Below are 24419 nucleotides of genomic sequence, written 5' to 3' on the forward strand. Positions count from 1 at the left end.
AAACATCCATGGAGTAATTTTTTAAAGGACTGAAGTCATATGTGGCATATCCTCTTCTCTCTCTGGAAAATATAGCAGATCAAAGAAACTGGACTGTCACATTTAGGGGTCACCCTTCTGGATAAAGTGGGGGTGGGGGAGAGGATAAATTATATTTGGACAGCATTCATGTTGCTTGCATTTTGTCCGCAGATTCCACTGAGATGGAAAGCTGTCTCAAGTAGGTTGTGCAACATTTCAGAAACCACCTTGGTATCACAAATTCCAAATACAGGCATATTGATTTGATACATGTGTTTGGGTGTCTTCTTGGTTAACGAAAGAAATAATTAATGCCAAACTGTATAAAGAGCCTACCCACTGTTCAACTTAGTGTGTCAGTTTTTTCATAAGCATCAACAACCGCTGACAGTTAATTTACTGCCATTTATTAGTGACTTCCTGGTGCTGGGCTATTGTTAATCTTGTTGCCACTAGACTAGTCATCTATGGGAGAGGAGGCTCATATCACCAGGGTGGGTGAGGGACGAAATAGGCAAACTTTTCACCCTGAAGCATTTCATTGTGAAACTTTTTATAAGCCAATGTTCAACAGAGTCCTGTGAAGAACATTCACTGTTCTATAATATATCAAGAAGTTTTCTGGGTGGTGGTTTGTATAAATTATTTTCTCATCAACCCTTTTACAAGGCAAGTTAAATGATGAGAATGAGGAAAAATTAGCCTTGAATAATTTCTAAAAAGAAACGTGCCAAAATCAATCAGATAAATTATTAACAATGAATAATTTGACCAGCTCAATTAGGCTAAAATGTCAGCATTAGCCACTGTCAGAAAGAGGTTAGCTAATCAGGTAAAATCATTTGACTGTTCTGTGGGACAAATTTTGATGATGATGATGATGATGATAACAATAACATATTTATACCCCACCCATTTGGCTGGACTTCCCCAGCCACTCTGGGCGGCTTCCAACAAAATATTAAAATACCGTAATCCATCAAGCTTCAATGAAACTCTGTACAATTCCCACTTCAACAGATCACAATAATCTTTCTGATATAGTTTTATGGTTTCAAAATACAAATCCCAAACAAATCATTCTTTAAATTCCCTGTCTCTAGCCTACTTGTCCACCTACAATCATTACAGAAGAAACATTTGCTTCTGATCAAATGTTTGACATCAACATAGACCACAACGAGTATTTAATCATGCTGGTAAAGAGGTCAGAATATGGTAAAAACAATCCTAGTTCATCATGAATTGAACCCTTGGATCTGCTTTAGTCTAAACATGGGGTACTTGAGACCCTCTAAGTGTTGCAAGAATCTAACTGCCATCAGTCCCCACCCAGCATGGCTAATGGACAAAGATGATGACAACAGCATATACACAGCTCCCCATTCCCTAAAGGCCATCCCATCCAACTCCCTTCAATGCAAGAATCTCAACTAAAGCATCCATAAATAGATGGCCATCCAACCTCTGCTTAAAAACCTCCAATGAAGGAGAGTCCACCACTTTCCAAATGAGTCTGTTCCAATGCTACTTACTCAGTCTAGCTGTCTAGGCACAGGAATTTCTTAGCCTTGCTGCCTTAGATTTTTAAAGTAAATTAGAGTGGTACCTCTGGTTACGTACTTAATTTGTTCCGGAGGTCTCTTTCTTAACCTGAAACTGTCCTTAACCTGAAGCACCACTTTAGATAATGGGGCCTCCCACTACCGCTGCGCCGCCAGAGCACAATTCCTGTTCTCATCCTGAAGTAAAGTTCTTAACCCAAGGTACTATTTCTGGGTTAGCAGAGTCTGTAGCCTGAAGCGTATGTAACCTGAAGCATATGTAACCCAAGGTACCACTGTATATGGTAGATTGGCCCTGACAACTTTTAAGTGCAAATCGGTTATCTACAGCACTTCCAAGAGTGTTTCGTTACTACTATATTTCAGGCAGAGAAGTTGGCATGAATGTTTAGGAACACAGTGATGGCAAAATTACAAAACACTATGAGAAATACTTATGGATGGGTGGAGACTCTTTTGCTGTTTTCAGAATTGGAATACAATCCACGGGGAGAGGGGGAGGATTAACTATGCCACAAATTATTAACAATTTGATATTAGAGGCCCAGTGACTAGAATATATTTGGGATTCTAATCCTGGCCCAGCCTGACATATTTGGACTGCTGCTGCTAAACCCAGCTAGAAACTACTTGCAAACTTTGATCACCAGGATTATGGCACAGGTACTGCAGAGTTGAAGAAAACATAGCCTGAACATAGAAAAGTATTTTCCTCTTCAGAGTATCTGTAAACTGACAAACAAGGAATGTATTATATCATTCAGAAATCACGCTCACCTTTTTTGGAACCGCTTCTTAAACTGTCCATGGGATAGCTCTTTCCCTGGTATTTATGATGAAGGGTCCCAAACATGTGACACGCACCTGCATTAAAAAAGCAAAAACAAACCAGAGCTCTTATTTAGATCAGTGAAGCAGATAATGTAAGGTGGACAGTGCTGAGCCCATAGACCTAAAGAAAAAGATGTAGGACATTATAGAGCTATAACACAGAGAAAAGATAAGAAACAACCGAGTCACATGATCCTTTGTAGGGATGCTGATCCACCTTGTCATCTCTACCCATAAAAGCAAGCTCTGCCATGGGACAGAAAACAGCTGCATGAGAAGCCTGCAGAGGCTACAGAAAGAACTGTAAGAGTGGAGGGATGTCCTATTTGCCATCCTTGGGCCCACCTGAGAATATCACCAAACCTGCTATAGCCTGGAACTGAATGTGGAGAGTGCAGCCAGGAATGACCCAAGACATTTTTGAACCTGAAGTGAACCACAAAATGGTGCTTCCCAAGCAAGGAAAAAAGTGTTGAATGAAGCTCTACATCAGGAACAAGGTGGAAGGGGGTGCGGTATAAGGATCTACACTGGCACCTGTTGCCCCTGTGGATTCTGCTGCCTGAGGTGGTTGACTCAACTTACATCATGGCCCTGAGTGCAGCTGACTGCTGAATAGGGCATAATGTGGGAAGCCTGGGGAAATGCCATCTACCCTGGTGGCAGTCGATAAAAACTGTCTAGAGAGAGTGCTTAGGATAACGACAGCAGGTTCATGGAGCGCTCTTCTTTGTGGGATTTTGCAGGTGAGCTGTGAGCTTGTTTGGTCCCTGGGAGGGTGGGTGAGTGGAGTCCTGCATAAAAGCCACGAAGTTGAGAGAAGAAGTGTGTCATTAAGAAGGAACGGGTAACGAGTCTATATTTCTATCAACATAGCATTTGCACATGTAAACACCATGTGTATTTTTGTAACATTTGTTGTTTTAAGTTGTCTGTGTTGGTATAGTTCACAGACACACACACACAGACACACACACACACAGAGAGAGAGAGAGAGAGAGAGAGAGAGAGAGAGAGAGAACACACTATCCAGCAAAGGAATTCTTGTTAAAATGTGTGTGTGTATAGATATAGAGAGTTAGTACACCAAAGAATAATAACTCTTACACAGTTGTCAGTGGGTGTGTGAAATGCAAGAGCACAGGGGTTGGGTATGGAGGAGCAAAGCACTTCCGGAGCTGGGGGCAAAAGAGTAACGGTGCTGTGCAAAACATCTGCCTCTCTTATTTTTCCTGGAGGACAGAAAATCTTTTGTTATCAACTTGTTCAGTTAAATTACAAGCTCCAGCAAAGCCGATTACGTACTATCCAGTGCCTCTTGCTATTCTTAATTATTTGACTATGACTTCAGCCGAAAGGAGGTGCTTTCTCTAGACGTTGCAGAGTTTTCAGCTGAAATAATCTAATTTCACTCTCACTTAAGTAAATCTCTATTTCAATAGACACTGTTCCAGCTGTTCTTGATCAAAGTTCTGATGCCCTGCTCTGGGGAGTAATAAAGCCATCCCCACTACCTACAAACAATATCACTCCATTGCCTCATGACAGCAGTATCTCCACATATGCAGGAGTAAGAAAGAGCAGTCAAGAGAGCATGTCTTTTCACTCTCAATAAAAGGTTTCCTCCTGTCTGTCATTTCCCCCCATAAGAAAGCACCAAAATAACAACTTCGACTCTAAGTGGCTCGTATTAAAGTTGTGCTCTTCATAAGCCCATCTAAAAGACATTTGTTGCTATTAAGGGCTTCAGTTTTTGAAAGCCAAGCTACATAGTATCTATCAAAATATTTGTACTTGTCTGTAAACTGCTGGCTCAACTTTTAAGCTATCATTTCTTGGGTAACTAATCTCTACTATGAAGTAACACCCTAGGATTATAACCATATTTATACACTACTAGATAAATCGCAGGATAAAAACATTTGAGGGTTATTTCAGGAGGAACTGGAATGTTCTGTGCCGACCTATTTCTCAAACTGTAATAGCTTTCTTAAGAGTGGATCATGTTTTATTGGGATTAATATTGACTTAAGGTGCCTAAAATGGATAAGTGTCTTCCCAGGTGCATCCTGGGGCTCTTTCAAATATTAGTCAGAGAAATAAGTTCTGCCAGTGTTCTGAGAAAGCACTTCTATTTGCTTAATTCAAATATATGTCTGGATGAGCATGATCAATGTTCATTAAAAAAAAAAAACTACCAAAGTGACAGGTACACAAAACAGCTCTGGATGTTTACACATTTAAGCTTTCAGAGTTTTAATGAATAAATGGACTGTGTGCTTCCAAACGCAGGAAGGCACCATCTATAACTTTATATATTTGACACTTGATTACTCTTAGAAAGAATCTGGCTTGTGTGTTTGTTTCAAAACTTGCAAGGATGGTACTACTTAAAAACAAGCTGCAGGAAGCATAATCTTTTAAAATTCCAAGAAAAATGAAGTGGTGATATTTTGGTGAAATAAAAGATTTATTATCTTCAATATTGCCACTATCTAATTTAATACAAAGTTTCGTTGAAAATAAAAATTGTCTCCACATGCTCCATAAGCTACTATTTCCTCTACCCACTTCAAATGTATGCAATATTTCTGAGCGATCTCTGCTATAGGAAAACGGATTCCAAGTGACAAAAATGGACTCTTCTTAAAACTTAAATAGAAAAGAGTCCAGGTCATGAAAACCTGCTTGATTTACAATTTAGCAGGATTAATAAAGGATGTAAAAATTTACTCCTGATTTCTCAAGGTTTGACTGGGGACTTGCTTCTGCCAGCCACAACCTAAACTGGGGGAAAAAAGAAACATGACGGATGGACAGAGGGGAAGATTCTCACTCCCCAAAAGCTTGTACAGTGAGCACAAAGGCTTGTAATATTGCAGTCAAGCAGAAATTTACAAACCAAGTTTGCAAAGCAACAGAACAAAAAGAACACTTTTTTTGTGATGAATGGCTTCCATCTGTGGAGTTCACAGGCAAAAAGAAACTAGATTAATCTAAAGCCTAACAAGATGAATACAGAGTCATCTATATGCTCCAAAAACCGTGACTAAGGAATGTGTAAAGCGAAGCCTTAGACAACCGACACACTTTGGTAACCACTTGTGGGGTGGGTGGGAGGGAACTGTGATTCAATTATGCAAGGGTTTTTTTTAATTTAATTTTCCTGAGAAGTGATCCCTTGTATAGCAAATCTTAACCAAGGGACTGATTCAGTTTCCATCTGCAACCCCTATGTGTACTGGTCCACACATGAAAGTTTTCACCTGTCAACCTACCAGCAGCTCTCCCACCACCACAGTAATGCACTTGTGGAATTGCTATGGATGTCTTGTGGCATGAATAAGGATTAGGCTTAAAATCTTCACTTTAAAAAAAAAAAAAAACCTGGCATATTAGTCGCTCTTGTGCATGTAAAAACCCCCCTGAAGCCATCTAAAATATTATCTATCCAATAAAGCCCTAGAGCTAAACTTGCAATTGTGGTCATTATACTGTTGGTGCTCCCGACTATAAGAGCAGCTTCACACCAGTTGGATACTTACAGCTGTATGCAATGTTAAGAAAGGTGCTATAAATAAAAGCACTTTCTACCTTCGAGAGCATTCACTTTTGGCATGCTAATTGCATATGTACAATCACCCAGAAGGCTGTAGCTCTGCCCCTGACTTTAGTTGTTTCCCAGTAAGGCAGTAACCACCCAGTGAAAGTAAATACTCAAGCTGGTGATTGCAAGGTGTGCTTACTGGCAGAACTTGTAGCTACAGGGAAGGTCTGAGGATTTTAATACGACACCACAGCTACCATTTTTTCCTTGTTACTTTTGCAGCTACAACAAGACATAGGCACAAACATCTCCTAGCTTGCATATGTCTCATCTTGCTGCTCTGGATAGGGCTGCCACTGCTGCAAGAAAAATGATGGAAACCTATGAAGAATTATAGCCTGAGGTGGGTGCTACATCTGCACAGCTCCTCTGGTTTTTTTGTTTGTTTGTTTTTCCTGTGCGACATTATCCTTGCCAGACTTGATGCCTTTAGGCAAACAGCTTGCTGCTTTACTACCCCTTTGATGAAACAAAACTGATGAATGGGGTTGGGTGTTTTTGCTCATTTGTTTTTTTTGTCCTCATACTCACGTCTGTTCTGGTTTTTAAAACTGCAACATGTTCTTATCTGTAATTAAATAATGCCCTATTTTTTTATAAAGTATGTTGAGGGGAGGCCCTATTCATTTTCTCTCACAAAAATGACTTGGCAAGTCTTCCTTGAGCTCAGAGTTGGCAAAGGAGGAGCTGACTGAGACTAAGGCTATCATACCACCAGCTGGGTAACTGGACCAGGCTCCCATGGCTGGTGGATCAGAGTCCATGGAGCCCAAGGCTGGTTGTCCAAAGCCTGCAGCAGAATCACAAATGTGTACTTGCTGTTGGAATTGAGTGCCTGCATTTACCAGCCCTCCTACTACCATGCATGGAGATGCAGAAAAGCAAACAAGTGCAATATAATTTTCCAAACATCCCAAGAAAAGTGGCATGCTTTCCTTTAACCTACATGTTGACATCAGACAGACCCTAGCCCCAGGTGAGTGGTTTGATGTCTGAACCACTCACATAGCCCCCAATGCAAAGTTCCTCTTTGTCTTCCATCTAGACTGAAGCCTAGGTGAATATCTGAAAGAAAACCTCTTATTTCTGACACACACTAGCTTCCCCCTTCCTGCTTTGCTTCCCTGGAAGTAATATAAATGTGAAATGATAGCCTGATCAAGCTGCACCGAAATAAGAAGGGTTTCTGATCCCGAGGCCACAGAGATCTGGCCTGACAGTGAGAGGATTAATCTTTCTTTTGCTATTCAACTCTGATCTAAACCTCAACCCGAGAATTTGCTGATCACACAAGCTAGAATGTACCAGATATATTTGTGTAGACCTTTTGGTACAAGTGTAAACAGGCAAACTCTGTTGTAATAGTCACTATTTTTCCTGGGTGGAAAGGGTAGCATTATACAACATGACTAAGTCTGTATTTTTACTTTCAAAACCAGACTCCACTAAAAGGCCAAGTCTCAAGTATTTAAAAGCCATTCTCTAGAAGTCTTCAATGGGTGAAGACAGAGCCACGGATGTAGGAGGCTGGTGTCATGAGTAGAATTGTGTAAGGCACAGTAGCTGTCACAAGCCTGAAAAAAGGAGCATTAGCAGACCTCCAGAGATGGAGTGTAGAGACTAAGAAATGATGCAAAAAGGAAAAAAGAGGGAGGAAAATAGGTACTAAATGAGCTATCCAAAAGTTAGAAATGAATGAATTTTACAGCAACCTGGATTTTGCTTTCCCCAGGTGTTCCATGAATAAAACGAATTGGTAGCATCATAACACACATGACTTGGAGACACTGATAGATCGATTCACTATTGCTCTCCTTTCGCCATGAAGCTGAAAGCAAATGCCTATAACAGGGTACTGCGCAGTGGAAGGTAAGTCAACAATATTAGATATAGAGAGGAAAAATGCATTCTCTGTTTTGTTCTTTATTTTCGTCAATCACACCCACCCACCCCCACAAATCCCTATTATAGAATTAATATGTACCAGTTCACATATAATTCTAATCATAATTCAGCATGAATGAGTAAATATGAGCACATTCAGAGTAAAATTGTGGCCACTTTGCTTCTCCCCCTGTCCTGTTGTTGTCATGCTACCTGCCACTAAGACATGGTTTGGCTTAGTATTGCATCTGAACCAGTGCTACATTTTATAGTTTTGTTTGGAGCAAGGCAAGTAATAAACTTGGGTTCACATGAACACTAAGTCAAATCATTGTATGGCAGCAGAACCAAGGGAAAAACAAAGCAGCTGTGGTTTTTCACAAAATCCACTCATATTTACCATATTTGCTCTTAGTAACATCCAAAGTTGCATTCTTTTTTCTTGCATATGCTGTGTTTGTGCTTGTTCCTTCAGACAAGAAAGTTAACACTGAACACTATTGTCCCAAATAGAATATAATGACTACCATATTTTTAATGTTATTCTGATACTAAAACATTTCCAAAACTCCACCTAAATGTTACATTTATCATAAAGAAAAGATAAACCTTTTCACTGCCCCTTCCAGAAATGAAAAAGTAAATATTGAGGTGTCTTCTAGTAACATGTAACAACTAAAAGCCCACATTGTGAAAATTCTGTTTTGCTTTGGGTAGAATAATACAGAGTCTTGACGAACAAAGACAATCAATAGCAGTACAAATATGTTTGCTCCCTGGCATGGTCACTCACACTAGAAAAGGTTAGGTATACAAGGCCAGATAAAAGGCTCAACACTCCTGGCACAACATGTTATAAGGTAAAGAACTTTGACAATGTGATGTAAGATTAAACAACAGCTGTGCTATGTCTGGTGAAAAGCCATAGTGGTGCTATTGAAAGGTGAAAAAGGAAACATTCACAGCTGTGTGGTCAAGGAACTGCCCTGCTTTTCTCTCCCAGCCAAGGTATTTGATCATTGCTTTATGCATAGTCCCAGAGAGATTTCCTGTGTTAGGTAGTGCACTCTCTTAGCATCTGATAAAATCAACAATGAATAGAGCTGAAGGTCATCAAAACAGGTCATTTGAATAGGTTACATTTAGCTTGAAAAGAGGCACACACTGCTCTAGTTATCGACAGACTTGTAGGAGCTAGCACACTATACTTTTCAGAAAGAAATCCAGTCCACAGTTTGTCTTGGGTTGTATCTGAATTTGTTAGGTGAGTGGCTTTCAGTCTGAGCCCCGGCCAGAGCAATAAACTACAGCAAGATCCACTCCAGGACATACGGCTTGCACGAAAGAGTCAACGGTAGGAATAAGGCTGCTTAGTACAGTATTACTGGATTAATCAACAAGCTCAAGTGGCTCTAGGGAGCCATTGCCCATTTGCCAGTTGGCAAGGTCCCACAGCATTTATGGCCAGTCTTGAAAATGGGGGAAGAGGGCATTCACTAGGGGGAGAGCGTATACTGAAGTAAGTAGAGGAAATGGATTGAGGTGAGTTGAATTACACAATTAAATTTTTAAGTAAAACTCAGAGAAGCTATCACTGTATAAATCCATACAAGATACTGCATCACATACATATTTCTTATTCTTCTTTTGAGCCCGATGAAAGAACAGCTGAGGCAACTGACAACTAAATGGAAAAGCTATAGAGCTATAAATGATTATGAGGCCTCTGTATAAATTGAGCCTGGGAATCTGTGGTTTCATCTGAAGAAGATGGCTAAAGGCAGTTAATGAGAAAAACAAAGACAAGATATACATCCATCAACTTCCCAATTAATCAAAATTTAGTGGACTGTTAATAAGGTAGACTTTGCATAATTTCCTGACCCTTTCATATTTTCCCTCGTTCATAGCAGATTGTAACAGAGAACATAAACATTTATTCTTGTTTGACAAAAACATACAGAAGAGAAGTCTCTTTCAAAGGTCAATGTTACAAATATCACACCTTCGTTTTAAGACACTAGGCTATCTTCAAACATTTAATTATAAGTAGACTGTTACATTCAATGATAAAAGCTAGAACTGATTCCAGCTTGTGGTGAAGCATTTACTAATACTATCAATAAAATTCAGGAGAAACAGCATCCTGCTATGATCAACAGTGGATCATAGTAAATACTGGAAAATAGCCTCTTCATTGTAAAACCATAAACAGCAGAAAGCACATGAAAGTGTTTTGAACGAGAAATGGATTGAAGATTACCAACAAAGTAGTTAGACTCTGAATAACCTGACAAATGAGTCTCCAGATAAACCTACAATATTAATCAGGCCATTCAGGAAATAAAGGACAACTATTCTGTTGCTAACACAGGAGCCATAAATAAAAGCGGATGAGATAGCATTTGCACTGTTTATTGTAAATTAAAATCAATGTTTTTGCAGCAATAAATATAAAAAAGCAGGTAAGAAAAAATTGAGAATATTACATCCAATACAAATTAGTGTGTAAGCCACGTAAACGCACTAGGAGAGAAAAACGTAAACTGGCATAAAACAAGAAGTTGGCATAAAGCAATTGGATGTAAATTAAGCTGGCATAAAGTTACACCAGATATACGTAAACCCTGTTTCACAGCAAGGCTACTGCTGCAGCTCTTCCTAAGCCGGGGGGGGGGGGGAGGCTTTGAAATGGTGTTCTATGTCAAGTTGCAAGGTCAAAAGATCAAGTTGAACTGTTTAAGATCCCCTCTCTAGGTCCTCCCCACCCCACCCCCCTTTAGGGATCTACACTGTTAGCTTTGGCTCCGTCAGATGAGACCCAGCTAATCTAGAATGAGCATGCTATGCCCGCGTATTGTAGGTTGTGCAAGGGCTGGAGACTTAATGTCAGCTGAGCCCAGCTGAGCTGGATATCCTTTGCATCTTAAACTGTGCATCCTGGTGAATTTTGCCATAGGACTGTCCCCTAAAAATAGGGCTTTTCTTCAAGTAAATAAGTTTATTCCCCCCCCCCCTTGTAACGCCAAAAAAGTAAATGGTTTCCCCAAGTTTCACAAAAAAGGAGAAAAGCTAAAAAATATGTAGTTTTTTAAATAGGGCAAAAATGAAAGGCTCATGGCGAAGATCCTGGCTGTCATGGTCAGCATTTTTTCCTTGTGTTTTTATTTTTAATTACAAATTAAATAGAAGATATATTGGGTTGCAGAAGATGCACTGAAATCAATACCCTTGACTAACTTACATTCACTGATACTTCAGTGGATCCATGCTTACTATGACTTAGTTGAATACAACCCATTCTATTTATCTTTCTGTTATACCATTCTGAAACTGATGGGAGTTATAGGTATCCCAGTAAGAATTATTATTACTATTATCACTATTACTACTGCTGCTGCTGCTGCTACTCAAGCTTTTTTGCCACAGTGGCGCTGTTTTGTTTATTTTAAAAAAATATATACCACTTGATTCTAAAAAACAAAAAAAAGTGTTCTACAATAAATACTCAATAAATAAAAATAATGAAAAACAAATAATTAAAAACATTTAAAAGACAATTTAAATAACAGTAGGCTAAAAAGAAATTAAAACACGTCCATGTTTACGTGCCTTGACAGGCTTGCCCAATCCAAAATGTTTTAAGCAAGCACTGATATACTGACAAAATACGAAACACATACACGTGCAGTGGGGAGAAACACATGCATTGTTTATTTTGGTTGAATACCTACTGACTATCAGAAGGATCCCTGGGTGTCAAGGATGCATAATAGCCCAATCATACACCCACTCTGAATATGATAATGCAATCAAACATACTCCTTTGAACACAGCTCAGCAAAAGGACAAATATTTACCAAAATCAAAAATATAGCACATCACAGAATACTACACATTTCAAGAAATGGCTATCCGGCTTCATGACAGAATAAATCAGCCTGCAGTTTATAAAGGAAAATTTACTTTTCTATCAGTTACAATCCAGACAAAGGAATAAAAAAAGTTGAAGCAAGGGAACCCTTCAAACTTCGAGAGGATTATAGTTCAAAACTGTCATGAATAATACAACAAATTGTGTCTAATTTTCTATTTTCAGTGTATGATAAGGGGAGGCTGGATAAGTTTCAAATCACGTAGGACAACTGAACACTATTAAAAGGGGGCAGGTGGTTGTTGGGTTTGTTTTGCATTATGTTACAAATTTTACAAATCTTTGATGGATAATTATGATTTTGTGTTGCATTCTTCTCACAATGTGAAGTATTTTATTAGTCTGGATTAATTAGGAACCTCTTATGCTCTCTTTATACATTTATTTCCTCACAACAGCAGAGATTTATCACAGCTGTTCCAATTTTATTTGTCTTAGGGCAACATCTGTGTGAGCAACTCTATTCCAAATAATAAAGTAACAAGAGTTAAGTGGCTAAATATATGCACTGTGTGCCTCCTTCCAGCTATTATTTAATAAGAATGGGTTGATGTTATCGTAATCTCTCAGTTATTCATAAGCTTGGCTCAGTATAGTAGATGCTTTATGGTGACCTTTAGAGTTCTGCTTCACAATTAAGAGACCAGCCAGTCATTTTTCATTGCAGAGCAGGGCAGCTGTGGAAGCCAGCAGTGAATGGAACGATACAGCACTACTCCTCATTGTCAGCAGGGCCACGTATTACCTCAAGCCAGGAGTAGTTGCCATTGGACTGAGAGGGTCTAACTGCAGACAACTTGTCCTCAAGCATGTATTTCTGCATGCCACATCTGCACACACAAATGGTGAGGAGCTGAAATACTTGTAAACTGATAAATCATGGAGTTTATAGAAGCAGGAAACAACTTAAATTTAAACAGCTCCTATGGGCACACAATGGATTCAAGTGCATTTCTTCGTTAGTGGAAAGGAGGGAAATCAGAGAGATAGGTGGGATTACAGTACAGTGGTACCTTGGGTTACATACGCTTCAGGTTACATACGCTTCCGGTTACAGACTCTGCTAACCCGGAAATATTACCTCAGGTTAAGAACTTTGCTTCAGGGTGAGAACAGAAATTGTGCTCCAGCGGCGCAGCGGCAGCGAGAGGCCCCATTAGCTAAAGTGGTGCTTCAGGTTAAGAACAGTTTCAGGTTAAGTACGGAGCTCCGGAATGAATTAAGTACTTAACCCGAGGTACCACTGTACATCAGCCATGATGAAAATATTTCCATGTGACTGAGCCCAAGGCGGACTCTTTTGCTGCAGTATTATGTCCAGTAGCTTAGGAAGCAGCACATACAAGGTGAGCAGTAACCTGAAATTTGGTAGGTCACAGTGGTTCTCTCTAGACCCAACACTGTGAGGTTGAAAAGGGGCAAAGTATGATGGCATAAATGAGGGATATACAAAGTTCAGACTTCTTTTTTTAATAAGAACCCCAGGATGTACCAACCAAAGTCAGGTGCTTAAGACATACAGGTAGAATTAAACAGCAGGGTACCTCTAACACATTCTGAGTTTAAGAATTTGTTTTTTGTGCAAAAACTGAACCAAAGTAAACAGTCCTTTCACGTAAAATTTAGGTGGGGAAAGAAGTTCTGGTAATATTGAATTTTAGGGCAGTTATTGTATGACTAAAAATCATTGGACTTGATGGCAGCCCAACATGCTATACATGATTAATTTCTAGCGGTTTTTCAATTTTATGGAGCTAAAGTGCCATAGTATGTCACACAGATCTTCTTTGCCATGTTCAGGGGTCCACAATCAGAGGATTTTCTAGTATGTCCATGAAAACTGTCATTCACTGTCATTGCTGACCCGCCTTGTGTACTGAACGAAGTGGGGACCGGAACAAAGGCATTTTGGAGTTGTATCAGGGACACGTTGGGGGACATTTTGTATCCACCATATCTAAACTGCTCTCATTCCTCGGACATGCCCACAGAATTGGGAGAGGGGATATGCTAGCCCTAGAGAACCCCACTTCTCCCCCTGGAGTCAACAGAAGAGATAATCTTTAAAGAGAAAGGGAAAAGTAAAAGTGTTACCTTCTAACTAGGGTCGGCTACTGTAGGCCTAACAGGGCTTAAGAGGCAGTTGCTATTCCATCTCTGTAATAGATATAATCATAGGTGCCACATGGATTCAATGAAACCCATCGTCTACTTGGACAATAATATTTTGTCAATGGTGTGGCAGATATCGACAATTGGGAAAATAAGCAGAATCTCTGTCAGCAGTCCCTGAACAAGAGATGTTTTAGTCAGACAATAAGGACATTACTTTAGGGCAGCACACTGAGTGATTGACAGATGACTGTGTTAAAGGATGTAATGGATTGGTTATTACAGGGCAGGTTGTAGAAACAGGTCTTATGCAAGTGTGTACTTGAGTCACAAGGTGAAGTCCTTGGTGATTATTGGCTTGCTGGAGGAAAAGCTGCAAAAGCAGGTTCATGAGTTTAAGATTTCCATCTCTTGCCCCCTCTAGAGTCCTGCAGACCCTCTGCGCTCAAATGATCAGAAACTTAAATCCTAGATCTCATAAAAATTGTTCTGACAAAAGAAAGGGAGAATTGAGTATACTTCTTACATTTCCAGTCCAGTGGATTTGATTCTCAAAGTTCATATGGATATTAGCATTCCTAGGCTGATAAAATCATTTTAGGTTTAAACAATAAGATATTATGAGCAAACTCTCCTCTGTTTACCTTAGATTCTGACCCCTAAATAATTATTCAACCTAAGTGAATAATCAGGCAGTGATCACATTTTTCCACATAAAGGAATGCAAATTTACCCTTATATAATCTAATGTAGGCAAGGAAATACTTGATCAACCCATCTGTTAAAAATCAGCTACCAAAGGATTTTATTTTATTTTAAAATCACGTTAAACCTATTGTATGCTATTTAACTTTTCCCAGTAAGTCACTTTCTTAGACATTGTGCCCTACCACCATGTTGTACGTATATTGTAATTTTACTTGCTGCAAGTAAATACCGTTGGGAGAACTTTGATTTTATTCTGATCTGTAATCTTGTTGCTTTCAAACATTTCCAAGCATTGTTTGTTAAGGCGAGCAAAGAATGTAATGTTCCCTGCTGTATACACAGGTGGCATTATGTTCCAAACACACCTCGACCAATGAGGACGAGTGAAGGGATTTTTAGTTCTTTATTGGCAAAGCACTGCTAACATGCAAGTGAGATAAGATGACACATCCTGCTAAATAGCTGTCTGGGCAATCTCTGGTTGCAGACCTGTGCAGTGACCCAGACAATTACAGCAACAGCATAACCCCCCTTTCTTAAACCCCCTTGTCTGACGCGCAATGGCAGCTCTAACTGTTCCTGTAGCTTCAAGCCCCTCTTTGAGCTTGGAGACAATAGAGGAGGGGACCTGGGGATTCCAAAGATACAACTCTCTCTAGGAGTACCACAGGCTCTCCAGACTCCTTCTCCTTTGTCTCTGGCTGCCCGGTCTCCTACTCCCGATTTCCTTCTTCCACCACCACTGGCAGCTACCTCAGGGGGAGCATAGAACTCCACAAATCATTGGCCCCTTCACCTTGGATCATCCTCCTTCCCACCTGCCTCCTCTGTCCACGCATCCCCCCACTCCTCGGGTTCCTGTTTATCTCTGACATATGATCACTTCTTTGTTGTTGTTTAGTCGTTTAGTCATGTCCGACTCTTTGTGACCCCATGGACCAGAGCACGCCAGGCACTCCTGTCTCCCACTGCCTCCCGCAGTTTGGATAAACTCATGATGGTAGATTCGAGAACACTGTCCAACCATCTCTGTCGTCCCCTTCTCCTTGTGGCCTCTATCTTTCCCAACATCAGGGACTTTTCCAGGGAGTCTTCTCTTCTCATGAGGTGGCCAAAGTACTGGAGCCTCAGCTTCACAATCTGTCCTTCCAGTGAGCACTCAGGGCTGATTTCCTTCAGAATGGAGAGGTTTGATCTTCTTGCAGTCCATGGGACTCTCAAGAGTCTCCTCCAGCACCATAATTCAAAAGCATCAATTCTTTGGCGATCAGCCTTCTTTATGGTCCAGCTCTCACTTCCATACATCACTACTGGAAAAACCATAGCTTTAACAATATGGACCTTTGTTGGCAAGGTGATGTCTCTGCTTTTTAAGATGCTGTCTAGGTTTCTTACAGAGGCAAAAAGTACCAATTGTCTGCAACTGACTATTATTATTATTATTATCATCATCATTATTATTAGTGTTAAAAATCTTACACAACTGCCCACTCAGTTTGCAGCACCTAATTGTACATTCTCCTAAACTGTGCAGAGAGCTTTCATGAGCAGAGAAGTCTCCCAGGTTTTCAGACCTCCACTCAATAAACCGAATAAAGGTGATGCACTTTGGGGCAAGGCTAACTTGGCCACTTCCCCCTCACATTTGTTTACATGCAATTACAGCAAATGTCCAAACACAATCTATGCATCCTTTGTAACCACATGAGCCATAATGAAATATTTATATAGTTAACTAATTTAGCAATGTAAAGTGCTGTTCTTAGAATTCTACCATCAGACTCTCTCCAGCACCCTTGAACCCAGCTGCCTCCCCTAGGTTGCCCAACCCATCTGTAAAGTCATGTGAATTAAGACAATGGCAGCCAGTAGTTCTGACCCCTTGCCTAATACAGCTTCAGTGTGACATATTATTGCCAAGAAGCAAATGGCTAATCTCAGCCGAAATGCTCTGAACATACTGGCTCCTACATTATCTACATAGAATTCCGAACACAGATTTGCACTTTTCTAAGCATATGCTAAAATGGACCAGAAGGCCAGATATATGTGCGCTGAAATACCACTTTTGCAATCTTTATTAAATAAAGCCATAAAGCATTTTTAAACAGCAATTTTTTTCAAAGCATTTCCATTAGCAAGGAACATGGTTTTTCTCCCCGCACATGAGAATTAGAAATGATAAACCCAACAACTACTTCTATTTTGTAAAGCTAAATTTTCCTAATATTTAATTTATAAATAAATTCCCAGATGGATTAGTAATAAATGTTTGAAGGCGGCAGACAGGAATACAAGGAAGTATAATGTTTGCTGGTTACTAGGAGGCCTCATTAAAAAGGCATCAAGTGAAAGAAAAATAAAAACAACCCTGTGAACTTTTGTAATTGGTCTCAAGGGAAATGTAACTTTAAGGACATCAATGTGGTCTCAGCTTGATCAAATATCCCAAAACTGAAAAGCAACATTCTATAGCATTTCAGTGTCACTTCTTGCTATGTCAGTTATTTTTAGGGTTTTTTTATTTCCCAGTGTGAGCCCCTGCACAGCTATAAACCAGTTTCTAAACAAGAAGCATACAATTAGGATTTTGCTTTGAAATAAAGCAGAGGTAGGCTAACTTCAGAGTTGCAGAATCTGTTTTGCTTGTTACTAGTACCCTGAGATATGCCTACTAGAATCAATGCTAATTATTAAAGAATTCTGAGCACAGAAACTTATTTTGAGTTCCAGAACTCAATTCGCACTTCACACAAAAAACCTACTCCAGTTTTCTTTCTTCTAGTATGGAAAGTTGTTTTGTTACTGCCACAGTTTATCAGTTGGGAACCAGAAATTATTGCTGATCAGTTTCCACATCCCCCTGAAACCTACCAGTAAATCTCAATTGACCTTCTCCCCATCCCTAAAGCAAAGAACATTAGGTTCCTTTTCTTTTAATTACTTAGTTATCTAACAATGTTATCAGAGGCCATATTTGAATTCAACAAGCTTTTGACAAAGACAAATGATTAATTAGGGTAAGTGTAAATTAAAACAAATGTTTTATCAAAACCTCCTCTGCAATCTATTGTTTCAGCACTTATGTAGAGCTATGCAAGTATGCAGCTTATGAGTTTTTGATTGTTAAAACAGAACTACATATAGCACTCTGGCAAAATATGGGTTACAGCGATCAAAGCAATCGTGTTCAAGCAAGGAATTCCACTTCTGCAACATCACCTCCTCTTCCTCTTCTCCCACTCAGAGCATAACTGAGATGCACATTGGGTACATGGAGAAAGGAAGGGGAGAAGTTCCCACAGCAGAAGTGGAAGTGATTGAAACCACTCTGTTGGATATAACCCTATATGTATATCCAAGCTACAATGCCCAATGTTTTGACATCAAGTAGAATGGAGCAGGTACTTTACTTCACTCCAAGAAGTGCCATCAATTATTTCAGGAGTGGTTTCCAAGAGTGAATCTATTAAACATAATCTTTTGCTTCTTTTATATGAAGCTGTTGCCAGACTGAATGGAGTGATTATTCCCCACCCACCCTGCAATACACTAATTGTACTATGGTTATCAACAAGTAAAGTGCTTTCAGGAAAATGCGTAGTCATTTGTGAGAATGTGCAGCTACTATGAGTACTGTATCCTTCTTCGCCAGGAGCTTTACAAAGCTGCTATAGCCAGTTACAATACTCCTTGGCCAGGAATAGTGTAGCACTGGTGGAACTGTAGGGGCTATAGGGAAGGCAGGGACTGGCTACAACTCAGCTGCCAGTACTGGACATGACCATGTCAGCAGAGCAGAACACTTTGTGGCTTAATCAACTTTTAACAATTAAGGCTGCAATCCTTTACTCACAGAGCTAGAAGTAAGACCCATTGAACTAAGTGATGTTTATTTCTCAAAAGACATGTATAGGACCATACTATAATATATATATGCCTGTTGCCTTTGTCCATGGAGTTTTCTTGGCAGGGATACTGGAGTGGCTTGCCGGTTCCTGCTCCAGGTGGATCACGTTTGGTCAAAACTCTCCACTATGACCTGTCCATCTTGGGTGGCCCTGCACGGCATAGCTCATAGCTTCTCTGAGTTATTCAAGCCCCTTCGCCACGGCAAGGCAGTGATCCATGAAGGGGAAAGGCGATGGCAAACCTAGACAGTATCTTAAAAAGCAGAGACATCACCTTGCCAACAAAGGTCCATATACAGTGGTGCCTCGCAAGACGAAATTAATCCATTCCGCGAGTCTCTTCGTCTTGCGGTGTTTTCGTCTTGCGAAGCAAGCCCATAGGGAAATTCGTCTTGCGAAGCGCCTCGAAAAACGGAAAACCCTTTCGTCTAGCGAGTTTTTCGTCTTGCGAGGCATTCGTCTTGCGGGGCACCACTGTAGTTAAAGCCATGGTTTTCCCAGTAGTGATGTATGGAAGTGAGAGCTGGACCATAAAGAAGGCTGATCGCCGAAGAATTGATGCTTTTGAATTATGGTGCTGGAGGAGACTCTTGAGAGTCCCATGGACTGCAAGAAGATCAAACCTCTCCATTCTTAAGGAAATCAGCCCTGAGTGCTCACTGGAAGGACAGATTGTGAAGCTGAGGCTCCAGTACTTTGGCCACCTCATGAGAAGAGAAGACTCCCTGGAAAAGACCCTGATGTTGGGAAAGATAGAGGGCACAAGGAGAAGGGGACGACAGAGGACGAGATGGTTGGACAGTGTTCTCGAAGCTACAAACTTGAGTCTGACCAAACTGCGGGAGGCAGTGGAAGACAGAAGTGCCTGGCGTGCTCTGGTCCATGGGGTCATGAAGAGTCGGACACGACTAAACGACAACAACAACAATAATTTATATAGTAATTGGGAATAACTGGACATGGAACAACTTTTTAATACTCTCTCCAATGACGGTTAACCAGTCAGAAAAATTGACAGCTGCCCAAATGACTTCCTTGGGTTGCTCCCTGCTTGCCTGTTATTAAATGTAAACACAGATGCCACTTGCTAGCCCCCCACCAAATATAGCCTTCCACTTCATACTGAACAGACTGCGAAATTCATACTTAAATCCAGCAAGTCCCAAGGGCTCTTTTCAGATACTTCTGGTCTTCCCAGAAGACTCGTGAAACTTGATTAAGCTAAAAACTGCATTTCATTTTCCAGTTTTATTTTGCATTTAAATGTAGAAAGTTACAGCTGGAAAATAACCATTCATTTTCCTATGCACTTCTACTCTAGCAGTGAACATTTACATAACATTCTCAGATGCTTTAAGTCTATATTTCTCCATGTTTTGGGCAAAAAAAGGCTGTTATACTTATGGTGAAAAGTATTTCTGGATTCCGTAAAAGCTGCAGCCAGATTGGGTTTAGGTTCAGCGCCACCTGGCAGTCAATAGGCAACATTTCAAGCTTGCAAAAATAAATAAATAATTCAAACAGGAAGCTGCTGTCTTGGCACTTCCCAGCTTCTTCCTCCCTCAGTTTTTAGATAACAAGCCAGAAAGCGAGGAGATTTGGTACTACTATAGCATGGGAGGTGCCTTTTAACAGAAAAATGTTGCCTAAAAGATTCACAGACTCCCTGGTAAGGAAGATAGAAAAGTATGATTGAGGAACTATCAGAAAAGGCACACAAGAGTGGAGGTACCACAGAATAAACACAGAATAAAGAGTTGCTGATGGCCTGGGTGGGCTCTGGTGGCAGCTTTTATGGGATCTAGAAATACCTTTCATGGAAAGTATAATGGCCTTTTCTGGAGACTCAGTAAAAGCTGCAGCCAGATTAGGATGTACAAAAGCCTACTGAGCCATGAAGGGTGGGACAAATAGGAAGTTGTTGCTTAGGTGGTTGGAAGGACATACTGTAAACCTCCAGTGAGGTGAGAGTGTGTGGCTCTGCCAATCTCTTCTGGAGGGGCATTAAGGGAGAAGGCCGCAGGGGTGGCCGTGGGCCTGGTCGAGTGAATCTTGATTCCAGTAGGTAGAGGGAAACATAAGCCAACGAGATAGATCCTTTTAGCCATCTAGCTTGGGTAGATGATGAGACTCTTTTCCCCATCAAGGGAGAAAGAAAGGAGGTAGAGGCTGGTCCGACATATGGATGGTGTACAATGGATGTAGACCTCCCATGTTCACCAAGCATCAAGGGACTGTCATGTCTACTGATGGATGCACCCTTAGCCTTTTTTTTTTCTGCTGAAGACTGTCAGCTGAAGATATTTTGCCCCATGACACAAATAGCAGCTTGAGGACAGGGCTTATTTCATTCAAGGACGCTGCAAGTGTAAAGAGCTGTCTCCCTTTTTTCCACCTTAATACCAGTTGGCCACCCGCATGGCTGCTCTCTTTTTTGGTAACATTATGGAAAACTTGTTAGGAAAAATTCTGTATCTTGTCATACCCACTTTTCCTAGGAACTGCCATCTCTCATTTTAAGAGATAGATCTTGTGTGACCTTTGAATTAATACTGACAGAATATCCATCTAGACAGAAGCATCTCCTATTTTGTTCAGCTGGATATATAAATTTAGTTGCCATCCAAGCTTCTGTTATTGTTTTTTGTCTTTCTAAGACTGCAACTGGTTTTAGAAAGCCACATAAACTCAGCCTGACTGACTCTTGGAACTCAAGACTTGGGTGCCTGTTTTTATACCCGTTCATGCTTGACTGGGATCCTTGCCCAGGCGAATCTTGCCATAGCTGTGGAACAACTATTCTTCCAGCCTTCTTTTGGATTCCCTTTGACTTAAGAGCCACAGTTTCCCCACCTCTTTGACATGGTTTTGGGCTGATTTATCTCTCTTTTTCCCTTTCCAGCTTCCACCACCCCATTCCCTTCTTTCCTCCCAAATGCTCCAAGTACCACCACACAGCTGTTCTTGCAGTGATTGCTGGGTTTGCTTCTCTTTGCTCTCCCTCATCTGTTTCCAACACCCCTTCTTTATGAGACAAGCCTTCAGCAAGTTGCATGGAAAGTTGCATTTTATTTTTATTCCTCAATAAAGCTGTAAAAAAAAAAGCTCTCATTTCTGACTGTGTCCCAGACACAAGGACACTCATAGAGGTAGCTCTGCTCATAGACTGTACAGCTCTCAATAGCTAGTACTTGAGATGCTTGTGTAATATTTCCAGAATCAGAGGCTGTATGACTCTTAACACCACCTTCCCTGGAGATCACAAGCAGGAAAGCACTACTGCACTCATGTCCTGCTTGTGAGCTTTCTATAGATATCTGGTTGGTCACTGTGAAGAATAATGCTGGACTGATCCAGTAGGGCTCTTCTTATGCTCTTCGCTAGTTTTCATTGCAAGTGCTGATCTAAGATAAACGCAAGCAAGATTTTTTAGCTTCTCAGCCTTTCAGACTGAGAAGAATTGCTTGCTATTTCATAAGGTCAAATAAATCACTTCTTACAAAAATTATTGCAAGTGCTCACTAAATTGGATTCAGATCAGCCTTATTTAGGCAGAATCATAGGAATAAATTAGTTTCCCCTCTGAAGTTAATGTTATTGAACCATTGTTACTAGCAACCTCATCACCTATTTCTATTTCCATTCCCAGGAAAATTGTACACAGTGGGAAAACACTTTCTCATAAAGGCCAAACTAGATATTACATGGAGGGAAGGACAGAGGGAGAAAGAAAATGTCTAAATATTTATTTAATAAAAGTGTCAGGAGTATTCTATCTTCGAAACATGATGTCCTCAAAACCTCAATGCTCCAATGAGCAAATTAAAGAGGAACATGTGGTTCTTTGCTTACTGTGTGTAGGGCAGTGCAAGTGCCATTAGCTTTTCAAAACTCTGCAACTAAACGGGTGATAAGAGTTCAGATGGAGAAAACACTGCTGAAAGCTGACAAGTTGCTCTTCCACTTTACTATGGTTGCCACGTATGTCAGTCTCTTTTAGCAACAGGCCTTGAAATAAAATGCTGTCAAGGTGCAGGTGTGGTTACAACCAGCTGACATGTCAAAGACCTCATTTCCAGCTGCTTCACTCTTATTAGATTACAGTCAAGCAGATGTTCATTACTCCAACAGAAGCTCTAACACCTTATAGAGTTATAGCTTCATTTCTCTCCAAAGGGATGGTAGGAAAGAGGTGAAAAGCCTACCACCATTTTATATGCTTAAAAAAAGAAGTATTTTTAGGATTAAAATTTTAACTCTCCTGGTATTTCTGAGGCACTGCTTGTGACTGGTTTTCTGTTAAGCTAAACAAAACTGTCACGCATTATGCACTATATCTGCTTAGGCATGATGAAGGAACAATATAAGAAATCTATACTGTGCCAAAATATCTTAAAATATTTTATCAAAAGTAATGTTAATCAATAATTGAAATATAAACCCTGTAGTTGTCGAAAAGACCACTCAGTGTTGTTATGCACCTAAAATATACACCTAAACCTTAGGCGCTATGCAGATCTGCACATATTGCTTGCTGACAATTTTATCAAATGTATGTCTACGTTTTCCTTGTGAATGCAATCACTATACAATTTATTACAATTTGCAGTTTTATAATACAAATTTGAGATATTTCTGTCTGTGATTAGAAAAAGAGAAGGCAATAAAATGGGATTTTAGCTAATTATCCCCACTGTAAGCTTAATTTTGGTTTGCATGTGTCGAGTTTATTGGAGGCCTCATAACTTTTAACAGTTCTTATTGCAAACCTTACCTTACGCACCACCTTTCTGGGAACAACTATGATATGCTTTTATCAGCAGGTACTGCAATCCTAGATCACAAATATTCCCTCTGCATAACCACATAAATTGTCTCTCTGCTTCCTTGTCTTGAAATGGCTTGAGACAGTGCTGGCTTATGCTGGTAATGACATGCAAATTACATTACTCATTAAGTGCCTGGAGGCCCAAATCTGTAAATTTGAAAGCCACCAAGTGAGGAGCCCAACATAAGGAAAGACATTGAGCAACTCTATGACCCCAATGCCGAGATCTTCCAGCATATGCATGAGAGGTGCTCATGTACATACTGTTTTACCAAAGGATCACCTCTGCTGAATACATGGTCAGCACTGCTCACCTGTTGAAACAGAAGGAGAAAGTAGGCAACCCATCCATCTCCCGGGGGAAGGTGCACTTGCTATCCATTTTGTGAAGCACACACACCAAGAATACTGTACAAAGAGTTTCCCCGCTTCTTGCCTTATAGCATCATGTATCATACACAGGCTCTGCATCTGGAAAGTCAATATCCATGTTCAAGCTCCACATTTAGTTCTCCCATGCTGGGTGGATAATGTGCCTACTTCTTAAGTTTGTGCAAGGATGTTGAAGATAAGATTAATTAGTAAGTTTAATAGTGCTTGCCCCAAGGGAAATGGACACTGGAATGCAAACTTCAAGTTCCATCACTTTGGTGGCTATAACCCATGGGTAGGCAAACTAAGGCCCAGGGGCTGGATCCAGCCCAATCTCCTTCTAAATCCAGCCCGCGGACGATCAGGGAATCAGTGCATTTTTAAATGAGTAGAATGTGTCCTTTTATTTAAAATGCATCTCTGGGTTATTTGTGGGGCCTGCCTGGTGTTTTTACATGCATAGAATGTGTGCTTTTATTTAAAATGCATCTCTGGATTATTTGTGGGGCATAGGAATTCGTTCATTTCCCCCTCCCCCCCCCCGAAAAAAATAGTCTGCCCCCCACAAGATCTGGGGGACAGTGGACCGGTCCCCTGCTGAAAAAGTTTGCTGACCCCTGTTAACCTGTAGCCTTCTAGATGCTGC

General features: G+C 40.4%; 1 protein-coding gene across 5 annotated transcripts in view; it reads right to left on the minus strand.

Moving 5' to 3' along the window:
• Positions 1–24419, minus strand: part of LOC307206094 (contactin-4) — a 532821-nt gene that overhangs the window by 361091 nt on the left and 147311 nt on the right. For 4 of the 5 annotated variants that reach the window (XM_079958879.1, XM_079958885.1, XM_079958880.1 and 1 more), the window contains one exon: positions 2364–2450. The exons of the other annotated variant lie outside the window; for it this stretch is intronic. In XM_079958879.1, coding sequence (XP_079815005.1) covers positions 2364–2439 — 76 coding nt within the window. In that variant the 5' untranslated portion in view covers positions 2440–2450. The remainder of the gene's footprint in view (positions 1–2363; positions 2451–24419) is intronic. 5 annotated transcript variants of the gene reach the window in all.

The sequence above is a fragment of the Podarcis cretensis genome, assembly GCF_951804945.1.
Source record: "Podarcis cretensis genome assembly, chromosome: 2".
NCBI lineage: Eukaryota > Metazoa > Chordata > Lepidosauria > Squamata > Lacertidae > Podarcis > Podarcis cretensis.